The sequence below is a fragment of the Merops nubicus genome, unplaced genomic scaffold (genome assembly GCF_000691845.1).
Source record: "Merops nubicus isolate BGI_N331 unplaced genomic scaffold, ASM69184v1 scaffold36742, whole genome shotgun sequence".
Taxonomy (NCBI): Eukaryota; Metazoa; Chordata; class Aves; order Coraciiformes; family Meropidae; genus Merops; species Merops nubicus.
Window position 1 is genome coordinate 19,464 of NW_008596408.1, and position 24,228 is coordinate 43,691.

The 24,228-nt window shown below is 39.9% G+C and overlaps 1 protein-coding gene across 1 annotated transcript in view; it reads right to left on the minus strand.

Annotated features, from left to right (window-relative positions):
* Positions 1-24,228, minus strand: part of TMEM163 (transmembrane protein 163) — a 91,342-nt gene that overhangs the window by 5,177 nt on the left and 61,937 nt on the right. The window contains exons 5-6 of the mRNA XM_008936363.1: positions 13,913-14,009; positions 837-948 (exon numbers count right to left, since the gene is read on the minus strand). Coding sequence (XP_008934611.1) covers positions 837-948; positions 13,913-14,009 — 209 coding nt within the window. The remainder of the gene's footprint in view (positions 1-836; positions 949-13,912; positions 14,010-24,228) is intronic.

A 24,228-nucleotide genomic window follows, 5' to 3' on the forward strand; every position in this document is an offset into this window, starting at 1 on the left:
AGAGAAAAACTGGTAGATTTGTAGGGCACTGTGAAATCACCACCATCTCTGTAGCCTCGCTTGTTTGCGGAGAAGATCCTCGTGGCTTTCTGAATATTTGCAAGCTTGAGCCTTGTCACCAAGAGGCATATCTGGACCTACTTTTAAAACGTGCCTTTAAACACACCTTTTGCACCACAAACACCTGAGTAGTGACAGTCAAAGGTCTTCTAAGGGTATAGTGGATGAGACTCACCTTGTGCCAAGCTCTAGCAGGACCAGAGGAGCATAGGGCAGCAGGCAGGCAAAGCCTTTGTTTTACACGTTTTACACCAGCTCTGCAGAGTGGGGGGAAGAGCACTGCGGTGGCAAATGGAGCCTACAGGGGGTATGTCTGAATGATGGTTGTGGTTCCTGCTCAAGGCAGGGAGGCGTTTGCTGCAACAGACTTGCTTCTTTGTAACTGTAGGGATGAGGCTGGTTACCACGCACAGGCAGTGATGATAGATGGGACTTAACCAAAACGATGTAAATTGGTGTCATATCCCACCCTCTGTAGTCTGCTCTCTGACTAATACACACCTGACTAAATGCTCTACTTCTAACTCTCTGTCATTGCTTATTATCCACACGCTGGCTGTGGGACTTCCAACAGACACACCTATTGCAGCTGAGGTACCTATACAAGGGGTACCACAGGCTGTCCTGGGTTTGGGTTCCTTTTCCCATTTCCCAGTGACCTACTTATTTCAATGCTCTTTCACAGCTGCCCTCATGTGGGGATCACTTGTATCCTCTGTGTCTACAACACTCTGTGGAAGAATCTATAAATGCAGCAGGATCAGCTTGACACTCACCATCGGTTATCAGCGCTCTGCTTGTAAGGACCTTTCCCAGCATAAACTTGATTACTGCCAAGGCAGTGCAAAGGATTCCACTTAAAACAGAGACACTATACAGAAAATCATCCTGAAAGAAAAGATGTCAGACATTAGTATACCTTCTGGTTGGGCCCCACAAATTGAATGACAAATAGTACTAGTTATTCTGCATGAGAAAAACATTTCCTGAGTTAGGACTTTCACAACAGCTGGTGCTTATTTAGCTTATACTGCTGTCTGTACTTGCTCTAGCAAACATAATTAATTGACAAGTCCAAGCAACAAATTTTTAATTGACCCAAACTCCTCAGCATCAGGAGGTTATACACCTGCAGGGCTGACAGCAGACTGCCTAATAATCTAGGGTCTAATGCAATCAGTAGCGAAGTCCCCACATGTAGGATACAGCTTTGAGAGTAGAAACCCACTTACCAGACCTTTGCTGATTTTTGGTGTGAGAAATAACCTTTTAATATTGTTTCTAATTCTGCCCTTGCTTTGGTTTTGTTCAGTTTCCTTCTTCTAAGGTAACCTCTGGTCCAAGTTACATCCATGAGAGTTTTGGTAGTGATGTGCAAAGTCAAGTTCAGCTCTTTCTTAGAAAACAAATTTTTCATGGCCTTTCATTGCACAGCTACAGGAATACCCACATTGCTTAATTAGAATGTGTAACACAGGCTCCCGAGGCTCCTTCAGCAGAAAGCTGCGTGTCTATGTAGGGCAAATAAGTAACTAATTATTGCTTAAGACACATTCTCTAAAAGGTCATCTGGAGGCACCTCCCTCTTTCTGCTGACTGTTTTGTGTTTGGGTGGGGTGGGAGGAAGCACTCGTGGGTGTTGGAACACAAAAGCCTAAAGGGAGTCCCTACATCCCTCTACCCCCTCAGGTACAGCAGCCCACAGGCTATGCAGAAAAACTGAAGCAAGCTCTTTGCATGCTTGCTTGCCATCTAACCACAGAGCTTTGAAATAGATTAATTTATTAGTCTTAATAGAAGCTTTAATTTAAGCTGTTGCAACATCAGTGCAAATGAAGTAAATAGCAAGAATATATATATATATTTTTAACTGCAGGTCTAAGTGGGCCAGGGCCACTGGGACCCCGTTACTGATTAAAACACTCTGGTGAAAATCCCTGTTGATAGTGAATGTTGTCATGATGATTCATCATCAGCTCCATCCATTTTCAGTATTCCAGCAGCAATTCAAACCCCCCAACAATTAAAAAAGAAAAATAAAATAAATTTTTAAAAGCTGCTTAGGAAGATACTGGGAATTAGATTACTGGTATAATGTGCTCACATCCCCCAAAAAATTGTTCAATATATTTTTATACAATTTTTAAATGTCATATAATTTTTCAAAGTCTACTTCAGTCACAAGCTCATTCTCTCTAGTCCTGGCACATTACTGAATATTAAGACAAAATGCAGAGGGAAAGACAATAAAATAGAAATAAGGACAATACAGAACTCAAGCACTGAGTAAAGGCAGGATAAAAAGCATTTGTAAAATTATTTTAACAAAACAACTACAAAATACCCAGGCAATTTCAGAGTGTTAGGGAAGGACTAAGAATACTTGCTTGCTGTCAGCCTAGGCAGGAAAGCTGGGAGCTTTCAGATCTGAAACAACAACAAAACCCCAAAGGTCTGGATAAGCATTGCACAAAGCACTCGAAATTCGAGATCCTTTTCAAAATTCATGCCTCTAAACTTTGTGCATCTTTCTCAAAAATGTGTATTTACAAAGACTCAAAGAATTAATTTTGATGGCCTGACAGATTCTGATTGACCTTGAGATTTTAATCTAATGTCATCTAATATTTTATTAGATATTTTACCCAACATTTAATATACAGCCTATGTATAAGACTTCGGAATCACCTGAAGGAGAATTATAGGCTCCATCAACCTAGGCAGCCCTCTGCGAGCCTGCAGAGTTAGCAGAGAGCCATTCCCACACTCTCCTTCAGAGTGAGCTTCCCACAGAGGCACGAGCTGGGTTCTCACTTCAGCTTTACCTGCACAAGTGCTCCTCACAGGCAGCACGCTGGGCGAGCGCTCAGCGCTGCGTTTCTCTTGCGTCTCACTCGCCAGTGCTCACAGGCTACTTGAGATCTCTGATTTTATCATCATCCCACAGACCCCAAAAACCAACTGATGGCTCCTAGGCATCCCTACCTTGTCTTCATCTTCCTCCTCAGTGAAACATGAGCTGTCATTAGCACAGAACCAAACACTGTAAAGCCAGTGCAGGTGACAGCACCAGAAATTAGTTTGCTACCAAAACTTATGTTGGGGCTAACAAAATGCAGTTTTCCTATACCTGTGAAATTCTTGGGGATGGACCTGCAAACAATTGCAAATTCACATAGTTTGGAAAAAAATACAAATCCCATTATCAGAGACTGAAAGTTATTGATACAGGTGTTCAGAAGTCCAGTTGTTAATTCAGAATCTTGCATCACTCCCTGTGTTATAGTGCAAGGTTCCATTCTCTGCATGGCACATTATTTTGAGCATGGCACGTACCATAAATTTCTGGGATGAAATCAGTTTTTTTCCTGCATATGTCATTAAACTCACAGTATGGGGAAATGTATCTTGCCATTTGTTCAAGCTACGTGCAGTTGTAATCAAAACTAGCCTAGCTGCTTTACTGGAATCCAAGAATGACTTAAATTTGAGACAGATTCCTGAATCAACTCATAAAGTGAATTAATAAATGTCCTTGATAAAGTGCACACAGGAACTAGAAATTATTCTTAAATTTGGTGGGGTTTTTTTTCATTGAATCACAGAAGACAAGCTCATGTTGTTGCCCGTACTAATGCAACAACCACTGATGCACAAGAGGTGACAAATCAAAGCTCCCTTGTTGTAACAGTGCTCACAGAAAGGGAAAAAATAAAAAAGCCCTGCTCTTAATGCAAATGCATCAACGGTTTCTAGCTTGAGAATCTGCCAAACAGATTTCAGAAAATTACATTCCTTTTTTGAAGTCTAAAGCCCTAAATCTAAACAACATCTAAAATCACTGTCTCCGGTTGTGTGCAGCTTCTCACAACAGCCACGGGGAGGCGGCGATTCCTCAGTTAACTGAGCACACGATGCGTGAAGACAAAACTGAAGAGAACAAAAATGTTTTAAATTCACTTTCCTCAGTACTTTGCCGTATGATTTTTGGGTATCCGGGCTCCCAAGAGCTGGAAGAAGAGCACTGAAGCTGCTTGCTATTAATCGGTTTTGCAGATGTGAGAGATCACCCAAAAACAGGCAGTGAAGTGCAGCAGCACGTCACAGGTGAGGCTGTAAGAGAGACACTGCTCAAACCTTGGCGCTAACTTCGCTGCAGTGCTCAGAAGCTGGAGCAGGTTTAGGACAGCAGCTGGCTGCACTGGGAGGCTACCAATGAGGATGTCGTGTTAGGAAGTGTCTACTCAGAGGGATTCAACAAATTACCTGAGGGAGCGCTGCTGTGGGCAGAGTACCTGGGCTGGAGCTGGGGCCTCAGGGAGGCGGGTGGCCAGTGGGACAAACCACTGACACACACACCTCCCTGCAGTGATGTGGGCTCCAAAGAGTTAAACACCTCATACTGGGGCTGTGGAATGATTCCCATTCAACTAACTCATCCTTTGGAGAAATGAAGAAAAGAGAAGCCATAATGGAGACCTAAATTAATAAAATAAGCCTGGCCATCTGGCAGCCCGTCCCTGCGGACCTCCCCGCAGCCCTGCCCTCTCCGTACCCCTTGCCTCCCCATCTGACAGCCATTAAGAGCAGGAGCACATCCAGCCAGGCTCACTGTACACGTCCTTGGTGTGATCATAATTAAAGCAGCAGCAAATTGTGACAGATGATAAAAATTTAAATTCTGATCATTTCCATACGATAAAGGCTTCTCACCACAGTAGATAAAGCTCTTTCCTTTTTCATTTCTTTTCATCACATTCCCTCATTACTACCATACTTTACATGAGACCTTAATTAAAGGACACATATATCTTCTTAGATGGCTTCATGTATATAACAGCACTGTACATATGGGAGGTGCCCATCCTGGACTGCCATCTCATTACACAGCACTAATATCTACAATCTCCCCAGTTATATTATGCCAGATTTTACACTAACCGTTTCCCAAAATAAAGCTTTTCTAGGATGCTTTTTTCTGTACTAGGAAAAGAATAACAGAAGTCAGCAGGCAGCTTTCCTCTGCTTCATCCAGATGCTTTGTTGCCAAGAAAAGGGGTCTTCAAAAACGTGACAATGGTTCTATCCCTGCTTTTAAGGATTTCATCAAAAGCAGCAGTAGTTTTATGACTTAAAGAACATTTGTTGATGATGACACTGTGCCTTTGATCTCTTTCTGAATCCACTGTATAAACTAAACAAAAGCCACCAGGGATGCCTCAGTGCTGCTTATTAGATGGAGATTATTTTAACCCAATTCCCAGCCTAGTAACTAAATTTCATCTGATTTCTGCTCCTAATCTTTTCCTAGAATGCATGTTTGCTAATTATGACCCTAAAACTTTGCCCTGATTTCATACATTATTTCTACCAACTCCCCACTGCCCCCTCTCTTTTACACTCCTTCCACTTCCACTTCTGGGATGGAAAAATCTTCTCATTTCACCTTAAGTGTTGATTAAAAAAGGTATTCAGTGGTATGGAAGGAAGAAGCACATTTGGTGTTCCTCCCCAGTTGTCACAATACACACAATATTATGATTAAAATCTGTGCGATCCGCTTCTCTAGCTATTCTTCATAGTCCATTCCACTGCAGTCCCAAAAGAAGCTTTTTCTCCCACCCCTCAACAACTGCAGGTTGATTTCCACTCTTCTGCCCTATCCTCAGCTTCCTCTGTGAACCAGGCAAAGGCTCAACCACCTCCCCACTTCTGCAGGAGCTGGAAACTACCCATACCACCTTTTTCATGCCATTTTTCCCCTTCCTGGAGAAGCTGGTGTCTCATGATGTTGTACCTCTTCTCTGCTGTGCCTTGCTGATCTTGGCTGAGGAGGTAGGGATGCATTTCTGGAACACTACAGATGCTGTTGGCAGGCACGATGTCATGGCTAGCCCAAACTGAGCTGTCTTTGTGTTGTTAAATATTAATTTTGCCCATCTCTGCAATCACCATCTGTCTCACAGGTCCTGACAATGAGCCTTCTTCAGCCCACCCTGCTCCCCACCCCTGCCTTCACATGCTTCCCACTTCCTCCCATTCCTCCAGGTGCCCCAGCAGCTCTCACATCATCTGATGTGGGAGTGCAAAAAGCCCCTCTGTGGAGCATGTTACTTAACCAAAAAAAAAAAAGACTGGCTTGTCTCCTCTTTTCCTCAAGGATTCTTTTAGGAATATCTGATAAAGTATTTGACTGAGAAAGCGGATGTAACAGAAGTATCTCTAATACAAACACAAAAAAAAAGAAAAAAAAAAAAAAAAAAAGGCCAAATCTCTATCACATTTTCTCCCAAGTAATAAATAGTTTATGCAATCAGTCTAGAGGGAGCTTCTGGGAAGCCAGAGGGTCTCTCTCACCAACTAACTTCAAAAGGGACAAGAGTTTTAATTGCACTTCACTGTCAGAAAACAAACCAACAGCCTAATGCCTGACTCAAGTAGGAGACAGTCTCTTCACATGGAGTTTAAAGATCTATTATTAGTACACGAAAAAAAAAAACCCACACCCTTATGAATGTTTAAATTTGTATCCTTGGTGCTGAGGTGCTGTGATAAAGCAAATCCACAGCACTGAACACTTCTTCAAGAAACAGATAAAGACAGAGTGTGTGGAATGTCACAGTGGGGGCACTGGGACCAGGAACAGAGGCACTAGGAATTCCAGAGAACTATCTTAGGTGAGACCTTAGGACTCCTGCAAAGAGTCTGCTTGAAAGTCTGAGATCACTCACGCTTCTCAATTCCCCAGAATTCATCTGCATGGTTTTAGCATCAAACAGCTATAAAACTAACTTAAGATGATGTTTGCCCACCCTAGGAACTGTCCTCCAGAAAGACTGCCATTTCTTCAATGAGTAGGGGACTGAGACCAACAGTACATTTCACATAGCTTACCACATGACCAGCAGTTTCTGTTTTTATTTCTTATCACCATGTGGTAAAGTCTGAAAAGAAGATTTTCCACCAATCACTTCAACAAAGAGTGAAATGGGATTGATACACTTTCCTAAGCCTGGCTTGCTAGCTAGTTCAAGTATACACAACATTCTCCCCAACGTGTCAGAAGCACGTGTATTTTAGGGCTAGAGTAATTGTTTAAGAACAAACACCAAACCATGCATAATCAGTAACAACTCTAAAGCAGGATTCTAATGTATAGTTACTTTGATTTAAAATGATAAGCAGTAAATTGTATACATAAAAAAGATTATAAATGTATAGGGAACATAAAAGGACAGATATTATGTGCATATGATCACAGATGTTATTTGCTATATTGCAGTTTACCTATGATTTAACTGTTGACATTATAATAAACACATCATACATACATTTAACAATCTATTAAATTGGTAAATAAATTAGAACTCATAAAGCTACACTGTGCCACCCCTAGCTTCCCATTTTGGCTGTAATCAATAGTATATGATAGAATTACAGGAGGCCTAACCTTTCAAGTGATTTTGTTTGTAAAAGCATGGGAGGCACCACATCAGATGTGCTGCACGTCTCTCCTTCACAAACTGATTACGTGTTTTCCTTCTTTGTTCTGCAGGAAATGTCAGAAATATGGCATGATGCTTGCTTACTCTTACAAAAAAGTGTCCTTTGCCATACTAATGAGGACAAATGCCAAACTGCATTGACATTACATGTGTTATACTATTACCTAGGGAAATGCAAGCAGTAACTGAATAGTAAATTGCTATTGATTTACAACCCCAGGTGAAATGGAAGCAGTCATTCGCAGTGTGGCTGGGTTGGGCTTTTTTAGCCTTCTTTAATAAACAAGATTTGCAAATTCTTTGTAGCAACAGACAAAATAAAATACACCATTTACACTTAAATTATATGGATGCTGTCCAAGAACATATAGTCATTGACATGAAGAGGGTAAAGAGACAAATGAAAAAGGATTTTTGTCAGGGAAGGGGCAAACACTAACACTGCCAAAGACAAACAGAAAACAAAGCTTGAAACCTACGCTTAATTTAGGTTTTGAGCTCTTCTCAATATACATTCTCTATATATGTATATCAATCTAACAATCCTTTTTTAAAAAATCACTGATATTTACACAGAAATAACAACAATATGTAATAGCACTAGCCCTCCTTATTTGTAAGGAAATGTGTGTACCAAATCCTCAGGGTCAGAACTGGCTGTGGCTATGGCTCTCTGAAGCACCAATAAAGGAATGGTAATTCCTTCTCCTAGTGGGAATTATCTTATTAGGGCTAACACAGGTTGGAGAACAAATGCTGCAAGTAACAATAGGGGAAGTATCCTGAATTTGATAGCTGGGGGAAAAAAGCTATGATCATTTCTGAGCCAATGAGAAGTAATTCTATTTTAGGTTCAACACTCAGCAGTGTAGAAGAAAAAAAAAAAAAAAAACAAACCACAAACCACCTTGAATTACATGATCTGAGAAATATTCATTTAAAATTGAGCGGAAGGGTAAACAGGTTTCATATTCCAAATGTCAAATACTGATTAGCTTTGTAAGTCAAGTGTATTGAACAACAGATAAAATTATCAGAAATCTTAATTCCAAACACCCCAGCAAGAACAGCAACTGGCCTACTTCTTCTAACACTTCCAGCAAGAGTTTTAGGAACAAAGAAAAAGAGGGCGGGGGAAGGGAAAAAGATCTGATGAGCAAAAAATATTTCCTTAGGGGTCAATGATATGAAACTGAAATAATAACTGCAGCATGACATTCTGAAGCAGACCCTCAAAGGATAAAGATCCACAGCTATATAAGACTTTCAGTTATGTCAAAAATAGAGAAAAACACAGACAGAAGTGGAATTTGTAGTTGTAAGGTTCCCACGCATTAATGGCACATTTCTCTTTTCTGTAAAAATATGTTTTCTTTGGATTTTGCAGACTTCCCATATTTTTTCACATTTTCCAGGTGTACAATAGCATTTCCACAGCTACTCCTCACTGCAAACATATGCACAGAGTTTGGCAGCTCCACTGTACAGCACATGCATAGAAAGTCTAAGACAGCATCACTTAAAAATTCTGGGAAAGGCTGGGGGCACTGTATGGGCTTTGTACAGCACACCTACTTTTTACAGGAAATCTTACCCAATATCTAAGCATCTGAGCTGTAGAGTAAAAGTAGGAGAGAAACAGCCAGATTTCCTTCAAAATCAACATATTCCAAGACAAGTGGAAAATGTCATCACATCTCGAAATTCATAAAATAAAAAAGCTTTAATTAACAGTGTTTTTGGGCAAATGAGAATGGAGGTGACAGCTCGATAAGGAAAGTGATCTGCATGTATGTATTGACGTGTGCAGAAATCACATCTACATACACACCCCCACACGAATTTGCCTGCCAAGGAAAAGGAAACATCTCTTCAAATTCAAGGTAAGGCTACATGACTGACAGATCCTTTCTGGAAGGGACATGAAAGCTTTATTCTAATCATTTACTCCTCTGTCCAAAGGTTGGAGACCGATAATACATTTTCTGATGGTCACTGAAAGTAATGTTCAAATTTTAAAAAAGGTGGGAGAAAAAAAGGAAGAAAACTTTTCCCCATGGTAATAAGAAGTGTATAATTAATACTATGTAATTCTGAATTCTGTATTTAAGTGTATAATTAGTTCAGTGGCCAACTCTCCTGACACAGACTGTCATTTTTCAGGGCAGACTTTTTTTAATTATAATATAAAGTACAACGCACAATGAAAACCTGAAGTTTACCTAATAGTGATAATTTTGAACTTGCTGCTAACTACAGAAGATGGAATCTGCAGTTAAGGTTCTATAAAAACATAAATTCAGTGCCTAATAGTAATTTGAAAATATGAACATACTGTATAAATCCCTGGTGACCCCTATATTTTTAATACTGTGGGCTCTTCAACCTTTCTCATATAAAAATGGAGATAAAACTAAAAAGGTACAAAGGAAGCCAGTGATGACCAAAGCTGGGTCTTTAGCCCGGTCCAGTATGGCCACTGTTGCTGTTGCATATAGGAAATACACAGACTAACAGGAGTCAAAATTCCAGATAAGCATCATTAAACTTGTGCATATTCTAAACCAGTTAGTCTACCTAGTCATTCATACCCTGCCTTATAGGCTATTTCAAAATTAACTACAGTCCTTGGCATATCAAGCAAGGGAACCAAAAGGAGGAATACACCATTTCTGTGTTTCCCAAGGTTCTGAAGCCTTCAAAAGAATTACCAAAAATATGGCCAATACTGAAAGCATGTGTAGTGACCTAACACTACCTATTACTTATTTTTACTTAACACAGAGAAAGAGGTAGAAACAAACAAAAAGCAGAAAAGAAAGGCAGAAACAGTATTAAGAAATGCAAAACGCAAGGAGTAATAATTGTCCTCTCTCCTCTGCCAGTGTAGATCAGGAACTCTGTCATTCACTGTGCTCTGACAAAATTACACTCGGCCTGGAATAAAAGAGAATTCAAACAGGTGACTGAAAAATGCCTGACTGAGCTAAACCTGAGCTCCTGTCCTGTAAATTAAGTAGCTCCTCTCTGCAGTCTAACAAGAAACTGTGGTCGTTTAAGCCCCTTGCAGGATTTTTAATCTTGGGTTTTTAATCATAGCACCTTACAATTAGCAAGCAGGCACTTAGTTGCTCAATCTGTTTCATTCCTTAAAGTTGTGTACCTCATACTATTTTCTCCAAAACTTACATAAATTAAAATGAACTCAGAAAAATAACTGCATCCTATCTTCAACTCTGACAAAGTCACTGAAGTTTACCACAAATTAATATGTAAAAAGAGACTATAGTTCTGAGAACAACACAGTAAGTCATGTTGCTGTGCACTAACATTATGTTAATTTTGAGTCTTGAGCAGTAAAGCAATGCCCAAAACATTTCTGTCTTTGAGAGTGACAAAACTTAGCTTTGAGTTCAGCATCTGAACATCAAGAGCAACATTTTCCAGTTAGGTTTTAGCCACATTATCTAAAATGAAATTTTACCCTAAAACCCAGTAATTGAAGTCGCACATCTAAAATTCCAAAAGATACTAGAAAAGTACCCACATCCTCAAGGACCTCTGCATCAAGAAAGACTAATAAAGCCATAAACTGGTCCAAGAAGTAGAAGACAGCACCTTAGATTTAGGGAAATAAATAAATAAATAAATAAATGTAGAGGGGGAAACTCCTGCCCCTTACCAATCACATTTGAGCAGACTTCTGCTCATAAGCTAAGGTGCTAATGACACTGCCTGGGCAGCTGCAGATAGCTGAGAGCTTACTGGATCAGCAAAGCCCCAAAGCCCCAACCAGCTGGGAAGGATGGCTGTCTGCTGAGACACAGAGCAGCTAAGGGAGCATAATACCTCACTGGCCATGACTTGCAGCACTACTGCTGTTCTCTCTGTCACCCCATTTTTCAGTGTTATTCTTGGTTTACGCAGAGATGTTTCGCCTGTCAGTAAGGCAGCCCTTACTGAATCAGTTTCCCACAGCAAGATGTACTGAAACACTCTGAAATCAGAACAGAACCCTTGCCATGTCATTTAAGAGACACTGAACAGAAGTACCATCTTTTTTCATCCCTTGCCCTAACCTACTTTTCAGGAAGAATTGCAAGGTATGAAAATCTTTTATGTGCACGCATGTGGCTTTTACCCTGCCACTAGTCAGCCACAGTCTGCACCCTGCCATGTCAAGCTATCGATAGAACCCGAGTGCCAAACGAGCAAGAGCAGTCAGACCCATGTCACATGGACAGAATTATCCAGTTATCCTCGTACTGTGTCAAAGCATCATCCATCCTAACTTCTACCTGCTTGACACAGGTTTAGAACACCAACGTCTGAATCCAAGGCAATTTGTGACAAAAGGGATCTGGACAAACTATTCTTACAGGACACTCAAAGTGTAACAGGATCTTCTCTTCAGGGATACCTTTCTGCAGCTCTGTTTTCTTTTTTTTTCTTGCTTTAAACGCATTTCAAAAATTGGAAATGAGGAAGTACAATTTGTCTGCAACTCATCTATAACTTTGATGCTGCAAAGAGGAGACATTTCTCCTGTGTAAGAAATAGAGCCCTCACCTGTAGACACTACCTGTAACGATGGAAAAGTGAGACATGGATGAAACCTTTAAACTTCTGTTCCTACTGCTGGCATTATTAGCGCATTTGCCCACAATAAACTAGACTGAGACATCCAAATGAATCTAATCTGTGCTACCATAAATTCACCAAATGGCTGTTCTAATTATTATTGTAGCCTCCCTTCTCTCCCCACCTCTGCTTCAGAAAATCAAGATTATATATTTCATTTTCTCAATAAATAGCAGTCAATCTGTAACCAGATGCTCTGTTCAATTACAGCCAAGTTAGGAGGTTGTCCTTCAGCTGGCCATCACCGTAGGGTCTCCCCTCACCTCTACCAGGCTCTTCTTCAGCCTTACTGGCACAATGGCATCCATGCTTACTCCCTAACCTAGTTCTGTCAAAATGTTTTGGTTGAGTTTAAGAACTGACTATTGAAAGTGTTTAAGCCAACCTAGATCAGTTTGACAGAACCAGGCTGTTGAACAACTACATGTGCCGTTACACTGGCAGAACTGAGGAGGCAGCAAGTTATGAAGACTGGAAAAAAGAAAAAGTAAAATGCAAAGAGAACATGTACCTGGCTGCAATTCAGTATTGTGGTAGTGGGCTTTTGCTACGCTACACATCTTTGCCCAAATTTCCCTCAACTACTGAAAATAATTTTCTGTACTTGCCCAGCTTCTTGGAAGTTTCCATGAGAGCACAGGACCAAACATCACCGGTAACAGTGGGTACCAATCTGGAAAATTACATTTTGGCTTTTTTTTTTTTTTCCCCCAGCTCTGCCTCCATCTCCTGGTTGCAAGTGAGGAGTTCAGGTTTCTCTCTAGTGACATGTTGAGAATGGTACTTGGCAGGGTGAAGCCCCAGTGAGAAACTCTGCATGCACTTACAAATAGACCCAACTTCATAAAGGCTGAATACAAAAGGTCCAAGTCAGGCTGTATTACAATAACTGAAGTGAAGCCTCATTTTGTTTGAGCACATCAGGAAGAGCCTTTTGGGAACAGAACCACTGCCAAATGGCTCTCCCACCGAGTAGCTGCTTTGGATGAGAATAGCTCAGGGAAGGCAATATCCAGTACTGAAAGGAAGCAAGCAGGACAGAGCAGAGCTGAGAGAAAGGCTTCTGGGTAGAGCTGCTCTATAGGCCAAGTAAGGGGCTGGCTTTCATAGCCAAAAGAAAGCAGAGAGCAAGAGAAAAGCCCTTTGTGATGCTCCATGGTGAGCCAGTTGAAAAGCCAGCTCTTTCACCCAGCATGCTCCCCTCACCTGTTTGATTCCTGCTACTCGTACATGGCTCTGCAATTGAGGGCAAGAGCTGGAAAACAAAAAATACAACCCAAAAATACATTTTTTCCATATTAAAAATAAAATACTGAAGCCATTGTAGTAGTAAACTGTGGAAACATTCTCCTCATAAAATTTTATCACCTTCACTAAGCCCAGGGAGACCTCCTCTCTGTAAGTGAACTCTTACACTCCTGTAAGCTTTAAGTGATTATGCTGAGAAAGATTTGGCCCATAAAAGTAACCATGGAGAAGAAGAGATGAGGTCAAGCCTATAAAAACCTATGAAAACTTAGACTTCATCACATAAGGAAAATAACTGCTTGAAGACTAGGACCAGTATGTGCAGCCAGGCAGGAGAAGCACCTGCTAAAGCTTCACCAGGCTCAGCAGGGCTTGGTGAAAGGAGACATCCTGGCCTTTCTCCATCTCACAGGCACTGCAGGGAATAAAGACATTTTAAAGAACATGAATTGCCTTACCACTTCTGGAAGCACCTTCTTCGCAAGATCGTGGATGGCTTTGATCACAATACATATAGATGACAGAAGGAATATGACACCCAGGATAACACAAGCCCTGGGAAAAAAAAGAGGAAAATAAAAATGAATGTTAAGAACCTATTTAGATTTGTCAGCTCTCCCACTGCTGAAGGATAACACACAAGGGAATATTAATAATATTTTTTTTAAATCTTAAGAAACTGGAGACATGAATTAAAGAAGAGAATTAAAATAAAAGTCTGGGTCCTCTCCAGTTCTTAAAACTTGGATTACATATGCAAAGATAGGGCAGACCAGATGATGTTTCAGAGAGAGAAAAACATCCCTGTTTTGCTCCTTATGATTTATCACAGAGTCCTTTAGAGATCTGTTTCTCTTTGTTTGTTTGTTTTGCTAGGATCTCACATTAGATATAATCAAGGGAAATTCATTCTCTTTACCCAATCAGGACAGATGTTTGATAAATCTGGTCAGTAGCATGAAGGAACCTGAAACATCTGGTTCCTTCCCAAGTCTCCAAGTTTAAGATTTTAAGTTCAGATATTTAAAAGAAAAATCAGCAGGTCAGATGTGTTGCTTTGCAGGCTGTGCAAGGGTCTCTTAATATGTACATAAGGATCGGAGTCTCATGAGATTAGGTGCTGTGCAGGATTAGACACTCTGTCACTGCTCTGCAGAGTTTACAATCCGGTCTTATAAAAAGCAAATAAATGGGTTAATTAAGAGACGATAAAGTAACAGAGAATAATTAAGTTTTGTATAGGACACAGGCACGATGGAGCTTAACAAAGCACTTTATGCATATCCAAACTTCACAGTAAAAAAAGAAAACTCTTGCCTTTGTTCAAACATAGAGACTCTCTACAATACAGTACAATAGTACACTGAAATAGAATTCCAAATTATAAAATATTACATGATATAAGGCTTTGATTTCCTCTACACAAACAAAAATTGTCAGTCTATTACAGTATTGATATATCCATAATTCCATTTTACTAACAGCTCTTCATATAAAATTCTATTACTATAGATAGCTACAAAGTGAGAGCAATTTTAATGTTTAAAGCACGAAATAGTGAAGAAGTGATATCTATATGTACTTTTTTTCCTTCAAAAATTGTATTTCCTTTGTTTGTAATTCATCATTTGCTACCTATCTGTTAGCTCAGCTCATGGATGCTATAATTATTCCAGCAGCATGCTACTATTTTCAACAACTCAGACATCAGGCCATCTGGTGGTTGGCAGCACATGTAATGTTCACATCAAGCTCAATCTAGAGACTGCAGCTGAACTGCCTCTGCTCTGCCTAGGTCAGAAGGTGTAACTGCAGCAGTGGCACAGGCGAGTAGCTGGTTATTTTATTCCCTGACACAAGCAACACCAAACCACTGTGGATAATCCACAGAATCCTCTAGAAAAGTCCTCAGTAAGGGAGCTGCCCTTCCACAGAGGAGCACAGACCACTCACAGAGGCTAGCACCCTTCCTAGCAACAGAGTGGCATCCTGGATGAGGCGCTCATCTCAGGTAGGCAAAACTGTCACAGCTATTTTATGAGAGATGTTTAACTCCTTTGTGGTAAATTGTGAGACAACCCTCACTCTTGTTAAGCATAACCTCTTGTAAAAAGTAGGCAGAGCAGTGATTATCCTAGAGTCCTTCCCCTAGACTCAAACACAAGAACAAAAATCTGGCCTGTCACCTGTGATAGAGGAAGAAACTCTCAGGATGGATTCTCTGCAATCCTGCAGCAAGGGGTGATCATTAAAGGGTCATATGGATGGGAGGAATGTTCACCTTCCAAAAAGAATTAGTCAGTTTGAAAATTAGTGGGCTTTACCTTTTCCATTGCATCTTTGCAAGCAGGTCCCTGTTCTGCAATAGATTATTTCCAGAGATTTGCAGTTTCACTCTGTTTAAATGGATCACTGCATAGAGATCTGTCTGGAGCCTCTTGACCTGTTTTGGTTAAACTCAGAACTTTTCAGTACTGCTTTTATGTATTATTTCTACAGTATTTAGCACTGCCATAACCTAAAAAGCATATACTGCACACTCCTTCCCAGTAGATTCTGTTGCAACCATTATTTCATGGTTTCGGATGAGGTACAGAAACATATACTAAACGTTCTGCTCATTTACCTGGGACAAGCACAGATGTCAGGTGACTTGGACACAAAACTGGTCCACAAAAGTTGGCTGAGTTGCCTAAGGGCATTTGCTGAGCCAGTGACAGGTTGACATAAGATACATACACTTCATGCAAGAATATGCTGACATTTCATCTGAAAGCAACACTGACAGAAAAGCTTTCCTGTCATTCCCAGGAGGCTCAAACCAACAGAGCCACGAATCCATGAGTTGGAAGAAATAGATTAAAGATCCTTGTGCCAATAGGTATTGTGAATATTGAGAGTATGGGGAAGAGAAGAAAGCAAAGCATCATCTCCTTCCCCTAACATACATTGCATGCCCTGCACACATCTGAGGAAGATGGGCAAACATCCCCTAAGGGACTGGCAGGAGCCTTGCTGGCACAAGGCTAATGTGTGCAGGGCACCAGTACTTGTTCTGACCACTGGCTGGATTTGGTTCTTACATATATTGGAGAGTTTCTTATATCTCTGTAAACTCCCCAACACCCCCAGCCTAACAGCAAATATTTTTGCATCTTTGCCTATGCCAGCAGGTAAGAAATGACTTCAGCAATATTGAGCTGCTTCTCTTATTCCCCAGATCAGTTTTAGTGTGTCAAAAGAATTCCCATACACCTACTTAACTAGAAATAGCTAGAAGAAGAAAGAAAAAAGGAAGATAATAAAAGTGGCAAGGGTATTAATAGCAGACAGAAATGCAGTCTGAGGTTTGAAACAGCATTCAGCCATCACATTTAGCAAGCCCAGCTTCTCCTTTATATGCTGGCTTCTGGAATCCATAGCCATGCAAAATTCATGAGTAGTGGCATAGTACTTTAAGTGCAAAAATACACATTTCTTGTCTTCTTGAGTATATCAGCTTATCTGCAAAAACACTAGGAAAAAAAAAGCATACTGTCTTCTTTCAAACTCATTTGCCAGAAAAATAGTTTCTACCTAGACTACAAATCTACAGAATAAGAAACCTCCAAAAATTAATCTGAAATTCTAATTGTAGTACATCAGAAACAATTGTAATTGGTTATTGTAAGCTTGCCTTATTTTCAAGCCATTACACAATGAAAACTTTAGTTCAAGCCTGCTAACTTCCATCTGCTAACAATTACTCAACTGTTTTGTAACTCAATAGTATTTCCAACAGCACACAAAGGGTGCTGGTGCCAAAGTTGTTTGGCAAATGCAATTTCATTAATAACATTCAATTACATTAGATGAGCCAACTGCCAATTCTAAACAAGTTCAAGTCAACTCAGAAGTACCCATAAAAATTAATGCAAGAGGAGTTACAGAGAAGTGATGTTTGAGTGAAAACTGGAGATTTTTCAGATAACCCTGGCTTGCAACCACCACAGTGTAACAAATGCGCCTCAATTTCCAGGTCCCCTATGATCACTGCCAGCAACTCAAGATACTCTGGAGTAGTGGTCCACCTAATGCCCTCATATTCCAGAACTTTGGTATCTTCTTGCTAAGACATGCAGGTACTCTGTCCAGTGACACCCATGATGAACACATCTCCACATATCATATGCCACCAGTACCACCTATTTAACACCTCCAGAAGCTAGTGGTGATCGTGTACTTATTTTACAGCCATTTCTACATGAGTTAGTAAAAGAGCTTCCCACTAAATATCTACTGCATTATTAGAGATATAGTTGGTCTATAACACAAAAAAATTGATCACTACATATTTGACAAAGAACAGAAAAGATCTAACAAGAAGCACATGAATCTGAAATCTCCTTCAGTTCCATGTAATATATTGCTTCTAAAAAGAACATGAACACAGACCACTTAGTCAAAACATTCTAAACCATAATGCAAAACCATGATTCTATCTTCAGGAACAATAAGCTTTCTGGAGTCTTCCAGAACGCAGTATAATTTAAAGAATGATAGACTAATTCAGAAAGGACAAGGTGAAGGGATCTCTCTGATATTCAGGCAGTAATCAACTTTTAGGTCAACCAAATCTCAAACTTCCAAAGGTTTTTCTTCTTAGAGCAATGGCACTTGGAAGGAAAAAGTAATTACAGCTGTATTATTAGAGTTGTCAGTAAAAAAGAATTTAATATTAGAATTTTAGCAGTGAAACCACCAGGTAGCAGATCACAGAATCATAGAATGAACAGAATCATTAAGGTTGGAAAAGACCTCTAAGATCACCAAAGCAAATCGTCGTCCAACACTACCATGACCATTAAACTATGTCCCCAGCTGCCACATCTACACATTTTTTTGAACACCTCCAGGGATGACGACTCCACCACCTCCCTGGGCAGCCTGTTCCAGTGCCTCACTACTCTTTCAGTAAAGAAATTCTTCCTAATATCCAATCAAAACCTCCCCTAGTGAAACTTGAGTCCATTTTCTCTCATCTTTTTGCTAGTGACCTGGGAGAAGAGACCAACACCCACCTCACTACAACCCCCTTTCAGATAGTTGTAGAGAGAAATAAGGTCTCCCCTCAGCCTCTTCTTCTCCAGGCTAAACAACCCCAGCTCCCTCAGCCTCTTCTCATAAGGTATGTTCCCCAGACCCTTCACCAGCTTTACTGTCCTTCTCTGAACCTGCTCCAGCATCTCGATGTCCTTCTTATCCTGTGGTGCCCCAACCTCAACAAAGTACTCAGGCTGTGGCCTCACCAGTGCCAAGTACAGGGGCATAATCACTTCCCTACTCCTGCTTGACACACTATATTTGATACAGACCCACTGAAGGCAATTCTTGATATGTTTTTAATGCAGTATTTCTATCTGAAAATCCAGAAAGTAATATAAAGTATAAGTCATTGTATTAAAATTTAAAACTCCTCAATTTTGTCAGCTTTTCAATGTAGTTTTGTCACAGAAGAAACATACTGTTAAATCAGTTGTATTCCAGCCCCAGGCTTTAAGAATGAAATTATTTGGACTTTCAAAGCTGCCAAGGACTTTATACAGCTTTTGAGCTTCAGTTACTGCTAGTAAACTTCTAGTAGAATTCAGAAATATGGCTATGTGTAAATCCTAAAACCTAAACTCCTGTCTCCAATCTAAAGCTTAGTTCTGGTTGTGCTACAACCTGACAAATTCCAAAAGACATTCTTTTGGAAGCAGGACTACAACCTATATACAACCCATTTATATTTATACAATCCTGTAACTATCCATTTTGTATTGCACCAGTCCTGGATATTTGCACTCACACCCATCAAAATAAGATCAGTGTAACTGTATTATATGACATACAGCTGCCACCTCATCTTCTCTGTACAACATGCCTTGTAAGGAGCTCCAGTAGATACAATTCTTCATTCTGATGACAAATTCTCACAACTCATAAGGAAACCAGACAAGGAAATCCATCACTGTAAGCACTTGACAGTCTTTCCCTTAACCAAGTATTTGTTACTTTGCATAATTTAATAGCTTTTAAGGAAGTAGATATGAAAAGTACTGAGATTCAGGGAGTTCCATCTTCACATACTGTCAATTTTCAAGCTGCTATTAGTAAGTTAACATTTTTTTCCCCTCTTTTTATCACATTAATCTCCTAAGGAAAAAAAGTCCAACTATTCAATTCATTTGCATCTAGCAGGTATGGCAAAGCAGCCTTCTAATTCATGGATTTATCCTTAATTCTGTTTTATATTAGTAATTATTTGTTATGATTCTCTACAGGTAGGGATAACTAAAATTCTGTAGTATTTCCATCTTAGAAATAAAGACTAATCTCACTCAGACCTCTATGGTGTTTAATCTTCAACATAATATAGCAATTTTACCTTTAGCATGGCTCTTGCTACACGGAATACTCTTTACATGAGTTGACCCATTGCAGCCAAAGGGACTTCCATTCTTCCACAGAAGCAGCACGTAGCCTGAACTAAGACTGAGGATTTAGACTCTCAGCTACTTGTTTTATAACACTTTATAAAAAATAGATAATAAAGTTATAGATACAGCCCCAGTGACAAGCTGTGCTATATACTACCTAAAAGAGTCTGGGGTAAGCTACACAAGGATGACTGACAACAGAGTTTTCCTCACATCAGTTGACTGCCATAAAATAGCCACTGCTTAATTATCACCCTGCTATCTCTCTGACAAATGGAATACAGTAACACGGTACCAACTAGGGTTTGTAATGAAGCTCTTGGTAATTACTTCTCTCAAGTCAATCTGCAACAAAGGTGGTGCAACAGAATTAAGGGTTCAGAAAAAAATCAGTGGTGCATACAAATACTCTGCAAAAATGTATTAACTTTCTCTTAGCAGCTCACAGAGATGGTTGTTTTGTGGCAGCAGATAGGGAAAGGGGTCTCACATACTTTGTTATATACTGGAACCTATTTTACCACCACACTTGAAGCTCATTAAAATAGTCCCCGAAACATGATGACACTGCATGGAATAAAAGAAAACTGTAGCAGCAGTCTAATTGCTTCTCAGTTTTGTTAACATGCGACACAACTAAAATGTACCATTAAAAATCTAACCTTCTTGTCAAATGCTGCACTATTCTCCTGCTTTTTTTATTAGTAAAAGCTTTTTATTCATATCTCAGATTACATTATCTTTTATTATTACATGGGTTATTTGGTTCTTTATTACTTTCACCAGTGTAAGGAACCTCACAGAACCATAAAACAGACCAGGTTGGAAGGGACCTCAAAAAAAATCACCTGGTCCAACCTTTCATGGGAAAGGGAGCCTAGATGAGATTGTCTAGCACCCTGTCCAATTGCATCTTGAAAACCTCCCATGATGAGGACTTTACCACATTCCTAGGGAGGTTGTTCAGTGACTGTTCTCACGTTAAAAAATTCCTTTCTTGTATCAAGATGGATTACCTTATTCATTGAAAACACCACTTACCTTGTTAAGGGAAAACATTTTTTTAATTTCAGCAGCGCTAGAGCGGTAAATGTGACAAAGAACTGTGAAAAAAAAGCATTATAAACTACTAGTGGTTGTATTAATATTCTTGAAGCAGAAATTGTGATCTCACATTTGCAACGCAGCCATCAAAACAAGCTTCAGTTCCTCATCCAATTCTCTGGCAGCTACAATAAGATAAATAAAAGATAATACTCCTAATTCCCATACACAAGCCTCTTACCTTCCACGAGACAGTTTAGTTTACTTGAATTCTGTATTTTTTTGGCTGTTAAGAATTCTACCACAATATATTTTTAGCAGATAAATGACTTTTGAAATGGAACAGTTTGCCCAAAGAGCTTGCAGAGTCTCCATCCTTGGAAGTTTTCAAAATCTGACTGGATAAAGTTTGGAGTAACCTATTCTGATCTCACAGCTGACTCTGCTTAGAGCAAGTGCCTGGGCTACAGACCTCCTGAGGCCCCTTCCAGTCTGAATTATCCTATGAGCCTATGAATTTTTACACAGGAAATCTTTATCTCTGCAGGCTCTGTCAAGATCTTTCAGCACTAATGGCTCCTAACAGCCCACAGAAAAGGAAATGTTAAAATTCTACAGGCTGTTTTCACTGCTGGAGTGAAGAGGTAGTGTTAAAACTATTACTTTGCAAGGAACTGTACCTTAGCATTAAAACGAGCTGTAGGCCAATAACAGGAATGTGAGCTCTAAGCCCAGGAGTAATGTGAGTTTGTTCAGCAAAGCTGAGCAAATCAGTTTTATGATGGATACAAGATTTAACCTCAGAACAAGCCCACTAATGAAACATCTGGAGTTTAAGTAAGAAAAAAATAAATCAAAAAAATAATTAATTAAAAAAAAAAAAATCAACGTGCTAATTCCAGTTTCCCTATGATTTGAAAGGATTTTAGTATTAGTGTGTGACAGAGTGAATATCATGTAAGGAATCATTCAGGGGAAGTCATGTAGCACAACACACAAGGCAATTGTCCAAGAGGTTTTTGCTACATAAGGAGTTAGGAAATAATTTTTGAGCATACAGTATCCATTCACTTTCTAGTTCTGTATCTCTGTATACATTTTTCTGTGCTTAGCCACATAAGAGGAACCCTTTTATGGCTCTGCTTTCCTGGTACTCTTGTCCTCAATCTTTCTTCCTATAACCAAACACAAGTTACATCATGTGAATGCTGCTTCATTAGACAACTGAAACTTGCAATATTCTGCACCATGTTTCTTCTAGAGGAGAGGTAGTCAGTCTGTTTAAACACAGCTAGGCCTACATTCATTTAATATTTGTATTATGGCAGCTCTTATAGTCTGATTACAGTAGCAAAGTATAAAATTCCAGTCACAGACAGCTCAAGATTTCTCCAAGTGCAGGCAAAATTGAATTCTGATACTCAAGGGCAAGAACTTGTGAGGAAAAGATCTATTTTTTGCCACCCATCAAATGATTTTTCTGATGGCAAACCAGAGGGTTACGGCTGATGGGGATGAAGTAGAGCACAGTAAAGAAAATGGAAGAGGACTCAGAACAAAGTCAGTGGACAAAAAATATGGAAAGGGGAAAGTCAGAGGATGTTTTAGAGAGAAGTTCCTCAAAGTGTGTGTTCTAGTCTGCAGTCACTTGGGGCACCAAGGGACAGATGGGGATGCTGCAGATGTGGGTGTCTCTCTGCTTTCTCTTCCCTTGATCTCAACTGTATTCCATGTCCTTCCAAGAACTACAGCTTTTCTTCTCACAACTACCTTCTCCTCCACAGCAGCCTCTGTTTGCTGTTGCCACATCCTAACCTGCTGTCCTAGAAGTGAGGAATAGGAGGCACTGAGCAAGGACCATTCCAAGGAAGAGTACGTAAAGAGCAGGGGAGAGGCCTAAGCAGCTGTGCCAGCAACGTCTGCCTACACAGCAACAGCCACCCCTGCTCACACCCAGACACAGCAGGGGCAGAGAAATTTCTATGGCTAGGTATAGTGTCTCTAGAGTAGCAAAGGGCCTCTTCAGCTATGGCACATTGTACCACAAGCACAGGTCTGCTGCCCATTACTTTGAAACGAGATATTAAAATTACAATGTTCATCTATTTACTAACATTTGTTCCTTGCTACTCACTCTGCAATATCGTTGATGCAATTCTAGCCACATTTTTCATTTGGGTGACATCCAGAACTTTGAAGACTGTAAAATATGCCTCTTAAACTCATTAAAAGGATTACTCTAAAATGGACAAAAACTAACCATTGTGATATATTACTGTAACAGACAGGCAAAAGGTGCAATACCAGCCTCAGTTGTGAGATTCCTGCTTCTTTGTCGTGCTCTACTGCTAATCTTAAGCTTCTTTATGTCCCATTAGACAGTTATGTTTCTTGTCTATGTTTGTGGTGTAGCTTGTCTCTTATCAGGCTTAATTACCGACGAGGGCTTGGACACCAAACCGTACAGAATCACAGCTCTTCAGAGTATTCACACCTGCCTGTTGCTGGGTGAAGAGAGAATAGAGTCACTTTAAGGTGCACTTTAAGAGGAACAAAGTGGGCTCACTGTTCATCACACATATTCCATAATCCACTGCTAACTGACAGAATCCAGATCAGCATCATTACACCTACTGCTTTTTCTCACCATAAAAAAAAAAACACAAAGCCACATTACAAAATATAAATTATCATTGAAAGCAAATTTCTCAATTATCATGTTAAAAAAATATATTGTGCAGTATCACATGGTCTAATCTCTTGAAGAACATGGGTGGGAAATGGTCTTTATAACTGAGCCTAAGATAACTATTCTTGGGATCCATTTCATGTTAAAAATGTTATAAGCCTTCTAAAACTCATTATCCCCAGGAGCTCAACTAGTCACTGCAGGACAGGATATTTACATCCTTTAAAATCATGCAGTTGAACTGGGGCAAGAGTTCCATAAATAATTTTACTCTCCAAGTATTAAATATCTGTCAATAAAAGCTAAGATAACTATAACTCAAAGATTCTGAAAGCTCTTATGACCTATTTTCTGGTTCCTGGGCTGCACAGACTGTACATTTGCACTTAGAGTACACCTGCCTTACGACCACCCTCCCAGTTTGCGAAGAGCTGATCACTGCTCCTAGCCTTGTGGCACGTGATTGCAGGTTCTGCCACTCCCCTGAAGCTGGAAATTAAAGCCTTCTGAGAATTTCTGTACTATATATTTTTATGTCAATTATCAGATTCCAGTACAGAACAACACCATATCCCTGATT